A 6,755-nucleotide genomic window follows, 5' to 3' on the forward strand; every position below is an offset into this window, starting at 1 on the left:
TGAGCTGAGACCATAATATAGATCAGCTGCTTGCATCAGGTAGTCTCTCAATAGCATCTCCTGCTCTGTTGAGAACACCTTCTTTGGAGTCCAGTAGCCTACTCTTGGGGGTGTGTGTGATCCCTGACTCTCCAACCTCAGCCTCTTCTTATGGAACCGGTACAGGGTGACATGGCATATATCCAGGGACTTTGCCACTTCCCTGAATGATTTGCCCTCCTGAACTTCACCTGAGGCCACCTGCAGCAGAGCAAGTGGCACTCCCCTGTCGGTCTTCCTCTGTCTGATACTTGGCATACTGTAAACACACACACACACACACACACACACACACTTTATGCCTACTGTACAGTATTTAATTCTGTTTATTTTTACAGGGACAATGCACACCAATCAATGCTTGAATGAACAATTGATCATTCAAGCAAATGAGCCATCATTGTAAATGTGCCATGTTACTACCGTCCCGTTACAACCGTCCCAGAACAGCCAGTCTTGCTTCACCCCCTGTGAACCTGCCTGATTGCTAGCTTGACCCATATTTAGCTAGCTATATTTGTAGCTTACAAAACAGTGATTCTAATAATACTATTTTGGATTCCTAGACATTTTGAACTCAAGACAGTATCCAAAAAATACATCATATCATTTTAGTTAATATTTGACCTCAGAAACACACTTTTGCTGATAACTTACGTGAGATATTCAAACGTGGCTCCTTTTTATTTCGGCGATCTTACCATCTAGCTGCGCATGTGCAGAGTGAGTGTCATCACTCTAGCTTGTTTATGATTGGAGATATTGAGGGTGTTGCAACCAACCCGTGTTTCAACTGTACCCGGTCTCCCCTACTGTCTGTACTGCACAGTCTGTACTGTAGGCTGCTGTCAGAGGTGGAGGAATACTCAGGTCTTGTACTTCAGTAAAAGTAGAAGTACCAGAGGGAATACTCTTTTACTAGGAAAATCATGTTTTGTTATTCAAGTAAAGTATAAAAGTATTGCCATTCTTAATATACTGTAAAGAACAAAAAGTAAAAGTAGCCTACTCATTATGCAGATTGGCCCATGTATGTTTTGATTATAATGAATGCATTCGTTTATAAAGCTGGGTGAATGAAGGTGGAACTAATTTTAATTACTTTATTTACTGCAGGGTAATGCGCATGTGCTTTTAGTACAACTGGTAAATACTGTAACTGTTAAATAAAATCTATTAAAACGATTTCATCCACTATTTCTGCCATGACTAAAACCTCTATTCATAATTGTTAAAATAAGACAATGAGTCAATTCACCAGTTACTTGTTAGTATCAGTTAAATGTGCTAATAGGCCATATTCTTTATAATGATAAAAAACACAGAACATTTCTTACATTAGACAATCTGCAGCCATTTATTTTTTGAAACGCTTCCGCTTCAACGACTTAAAGATTACATTGATTAGGTATTGCGATTACTTTTTTTGCTGAATTTATAAAAATATCAGTCCTAAACTTAAAATACAAATATGATTGCAACTCTTGTTCACTATTTATCTATCGGAAATAAGAACATTTTGTGTTTTCTGGCACACAGCCAAACTTTCTTGTTTCTGCTGCTACTGTTACTATTTAAACAGTCAAACTACTGATACCATTGAAAGTAACAGTTGTTGTGACAGTGGAACAGTCTAAAGTTACAGTATCCTCCCAGTGCACTTAAAAAACTGAAACGTTGAGTTTAATTAAATGTATTAGGTCCACAGATTTCACATAACTGTATTAGGTAAGTTGAAAGCAATAATATTAAGTTGAACCAAATATTGTATTTAATAACTTAACTACCTAATATTATTGTTTAAACTAACCTAATACAGTTATGTGAAATCTGTTGACAAAGAGACATTTCATTAAAGTCAACGTTTCAGTTTTTCCATACCGTTCTCCTTGATTTATTGTCTTTTACAGTTTTTCAATGCCAAAGATAATAATTCACTGATTTTCCCTTTCCCTAACCCTAACTATACCCCATGTCGTATCTGTGTCTCATTCATTTAACATCTCTTTAATCCCATAAAGTATCTGTTTTCTGTACTTTGATAAAGATATAGAATTAGAGCAAGCCTATAGGCTAAAACAACCAGTGAAGTCAACATGATGTGGTGTCCCTCAGAGCAAGACCGCATCCCTGTGATGAGGGGGCAGTGGTTCATCGACGGGACGTGGCTTCCCCTGGAGGAGGACGAGAGTGACCCCATCGAGATCGAGTACCTGGCCCGTTTCCGAGGGCAACAGATGAGGGACACCTACGAGATGGAGGTGGTGGACACCACAGTGGACAGCAAGGATGGTGAGGAAGACGTAGAAATATATGTGTGTGTGTGACAGGTAGATAGGTGTGTGTGTGTGTGTGTGTGTGTGTGTGTGTGTGTGTGTGTGTGTGTGTGTGTGTGTGTGTGTGTGTGTGTGTGTGTGTGTGTGTGTGTGTGTGTGTGTGTGTGTGTTGTGTGTGTGTGTGTGTGTGTGTGTGTGTGTGTGTGTGTGTGTGTGTGTGTGTGTGTGTGTGTGTGTGTGTGTGTGTGTGTGTGTGTGTGTGTGGAGATAAATGTGCACAGAAGCTGCAGGTGTTGGGAAAATGGTCGGGATTCAGAACTAGGACACAAAACCAGTCAGTTGATGTTATTCCAGCTTTACCAATAAGAGAAGAGAAGACAAGGGTGTGTGAGGTCTGTTTGTAAATTGATGGGTTGGGAGGGTTACTTTAAAAATGTAATCCATTACAAAAACTATTACTTGTCCATAAATGTAATCAGTAATCTGAGTATTTTATATAGAAAAGAAAGATATTTGATATGAAAACATTTGGAGTACTAGTTTCCTGCTACTAATCTATTTAATTTTTTAATATATAATAGTAATCTGATTACTTATTTTTTTAATGTTAATGTTTTCGAATACTTATTTTTGTATCCTGATTATGAATCCTCGTTACATGTACTCCGTTATTCCTCCAGCCTGATTGTCACACATACCCACACACACACTCTACACACCCACATGGGGAACGGTAAATTAATTATGCTGGATAAAGTGTGTCATTTGCTGTTAATTACTGTGACTGTCACCCAGCCATCCACAGCCGGAAACTGAGCCGGAGTCACGTGGACTGGCACAGCGTGGAGGAGGTGTATCTGTACAGCGACGCCACCACCTCCAAGATCGCTCGCAGTGTCACACAGAAACTGGGCTTCTCTAAAGGTAAGTGTGTGAGCGGTGTGTCCTATATGGGGTCAGATTAGTGTCAAAATAAATAATTGCTCACAGAAGGATTTACAAATGTAATTCTGGATTTATAAATAAATGTCTATCTACAAAAGTAATCTTCAATCCACACACAAATACTGTTTCGTTTTGTATAAATGTAATTCAAAATCCATATACAAAAAATTAGGCAAGTTTACGCATTAATTCATTAAACGCAACAATTATTTTATCGCGCATTAACATCATCAAGAGAGACAATGTTTGTAACTTAGGCGAACTGACCCTTAAAAACCAATGAACACATTAATTAAAGCGTGACTACAATTTGTAGGTTACAGAACTGATTTAGATATAGGCTGTAGCTCAGACCCTGGGGACCTGGCTTCAGACCCCTGCAGGGGCCGAGTATGGACTGTGGACTGGGTTTATGTTCCCTAAAGAGGTGCTAGACATCAACCCAAATCAAACGCAGGCACATTGCTGTGGAGAAACATCACTTCAGTTAATAATGTGCCCTCTTATGTCTTCAGCCTCCAGCAGCGGGACACGTCTCCATCGGGGATACGTGGAAGAGGCGGCCCCTGAGGACACCCCACCCGAAACCACCCACATCGTCTTTGTGGTGCATGGCATTGGCCAGAAAATGGACCAGGGTCGTATCATCAGGAACACCAGCATGTGAGAGATCAAACACATTCACATTGGAAGCACAGATAATTGAAAAGGGATTCAGAATGAATCTTGAAGTGACTGTTTTGTCTTGGCGTGCAGGATGAGAGACGCTGCCAGGAAGATGGAGGAGAAGCACTTCTCAGATCGCACCACAGAGCATGTAGAGTTCCTTCCTGTGGAGTGGAGGTCAAAGCTGGCTCTGGATGGAGGTACCCTGCACCTCGACTCACCACATCCAATACAAAAACAGTCTGGTTCAGAGTTTGCTCCGCCTTACATGTTTAAAATAACAGGAAAAAGCCTAGTTACTTTTATTTATTTAACCTTTATTTAACCAGATAAAAGCATTGACATACAATCTCATTTTCAATGCTGACCTGGCCAAGAAGGCAGCAATGTTACACATAAGACAAACATATAAGACTTTGTCTAAATTCAATAGTTACACTATTGAATTCAGAACTGAGACTTATTCACTATTCAATTATTACTACCAATGCCAATAGACCATGTGGCATAGTAAAAATGTCAATATGGCATATCAAATCATTTGTTTTACACACTCTATTTGATGTCAGGAAACACACAGAGAATGGTTATTGCTGATGGCTGGGCATAAACAGGGAGAAGCCATGAAAGCTGAGAGGAAACAATCTGACTAAAGTGAACTCAAGGGAATTTATAAATATTTAATTATGCAGTGTGAAAGGGAACGCACAAGACATTCCCCCAACAGTGGGGATACAAAGTCGTATTGACCTGATTGGAATTTGAAACAGGTAATTTGGATTATTAAATATCAAAGGGGGCTTATCCTTTTAGGGGCATGATCAAACAAATCTATGGTTAGATTGTTATATATTTAGGTTGTTTTGTTGCCTTTGGATATCCCTAACTGGGTTAGTACATCACCAAAAAACATACAAATATGTATCCTCTAGGGATCACAAATATCCAATTTCAAAGAAATGTTGTTTCTTTGTGATATCTGTTGAAAAAGCCAACATTCTGACTGTTATACGGATTCAAATATGTAGCTATTAAATGTCAATTCCAGATGTCATAGTCAGTAGTTATCATGACTTAGACTAAAAGGTTGGACAGAACAACATGTATTTCTGAATTGGTAAAACATTAAAATGTATGTTTTTAAACACTAAGAATAACATTGTTTTCAATAGAATATGAAACAGTATTACACATGTGGTCTTTGTGATTGTCCTCCAGTTGGGTTTGATGTATTTGTCTTCTCCCTGCAGACAGGGTGGACTCCATCACCCCAGACAAAGTGCGGGGCCTCAGAGACATGCTGAACAGTAGCGCCATGGACATCATGTACTACACCAGCCCGCTGTACAGAGACGAGGTGAGACGGACACTACAGCTCTCCTGTTCCCTGCCTCATTCTGTCCCCCCTCAGCTGTGGTGCTGCACTTTGTTACTATGCTGGCAGTTCAGGAACTAAGTTCACTGAGCCCTCATTAACTACATCCTGGTTAAACTGATTTAATCCAGCTCTAAATTATGGTCTACAGTACTTCCTGACTGTGAAAGAATACATGAATCGCCAAGACCCTTAGGCCTCAATCAAATATATTCATATGTTATTGACACATAGCAAGGAATGCAGGAATGAGTCCTAAACCTCTGTTGTTAAAACAAGCTTCAAGGGGCTCCATTATTCTAATTTTCAGGTTCATATTAGTATTTTGTGAATCCATGTCTCCATGCTTTAATGTTCAACAAGCTCTTTATTTTTCTCATACTGCCTGTGCTGCAGCACCTCTTTTTACCCTCTGTCTGAAACCAGAGCCCAGTCTGCTCTGATTGGTTAGCTGGCCAGCTCTGTTGGTATTGGTCAACAGCTAAGAGATGTCCTGCCCCTTAGCCTATCTTACAATAGAGGTTTCTCAATACTCAAATTTCCCCTCCTCGACTCCTATCCTCGACTCCTCTCCTCAAGACTTGGTGCCGCCCACAGGAGATGCGAGCAGAGGACTGAGGAGGGGAACAGAGGAGAGAGGAGTGGAAGCAGCAGGCGGTTAGAGAAATGAGAACTCCTCTCCTCTGAGCGGTCATTTTAAAGAGACGTCCATTAATGATGACAGGAGAGGCACAGCAGCACTCTGATGGACAGATGTGTTCATGACGACTTATATATTTTCTTTTAATTCATTGACAGTGCGGTATAATGAGACAATAACAGGCTACAGATGCGGACACACACACACACACACACACACACACACACACACACACACACACACACACACACACATATATTTATATAAATATATAGGCTAGAATTTCAGAATTAAACAAGTATGAGAGCACTCTCATAATAACGTAACACAATCAGAGACTGGATATATCCCCCCCCCTCTCTGGTCGCTGAAATGGGGAATTGAAATTACGGGCCAAAAGTTGTACAAGTATTGAAAGTAACAAACACCCGCTGTCCGCCGCATCTGCGCACTGTACAACACACACCTACACACTGTACCCCACACACACCTACTGCTCCTAAAGCATAATCAGGCTACAGCCGTGTATTTTATTATGTGAATCACTAAATGGTCTTAGAAAAATGTCGACTCTTTGTTTGTAGATATCTACTAAACTACAGCATACAAATACAGAAAGTAATGTCGCGATGAAGCAGTTACTAAAATAATATCCAGGGGATGCATGCAGAGCCGTCATTGGCTGAGATTAGTCCGGCCGTGCGTCACGCCTCCATGCATCCGTGGAGGAGCCGTGGAGGATGCATCAGTGTCTCCTCGGTTAGAGCTCCTCCAGAGAGCCTCCTCGATGAATCAAACAAGTATGAGAGCACTC

General features: G+C 40.6%; 1 protein-coding gene across 1 annotated transcript in view; it reads left to right on the plus strand.

Moving 5' to 3' along the window:
- Positions 1–2,135: 2,135 nt before the first annotated feature.
- ddhd1b (DDHD domain containing 1b) overlaps positions 2,136–6,755 on the plus strand; it is a 15,108-nt gene continuing 10,488 nt past the window's right edge. The window contains exons 1-5 of the mRNA XM_010776148.1: positions 2,136–2,331; positions 3,111–3,239; positions 3,776–3,923; positions 4,017–4,126; positions 5,177–5,283. Of these exons, the coding sequence (XP_010774450.1) occupies positions 2,136–2,331; positions 3,111–3,239; positions 3,776–3,923; positions 4,017–4,126; positions 5,177–5,283 (690 nt within the window). The remainder of the gene's footprint in view (positions 2,332–3,110; positions 3,240–3,775; positions 3,924–4,016; positions 4,127–5,176; positions 5,284–6,755) is intronic.

Source organism: Notothenia coriiceps, unplaced genomic scaffold (assembly GCF_000735185.1).
Source record: "Notothenia coriiceps isolate Sejong01 unplaced genomic scaffold, NC01 NC01_scaffold00016725, whole genome shotgun sequence".
NCBI classification, from domain to species: Eukaryota; Metazoa; Chordata; class Actinopteri; order Perciformes; family Nototheniidae; genus Notothenia; species Notothenia coriiceps.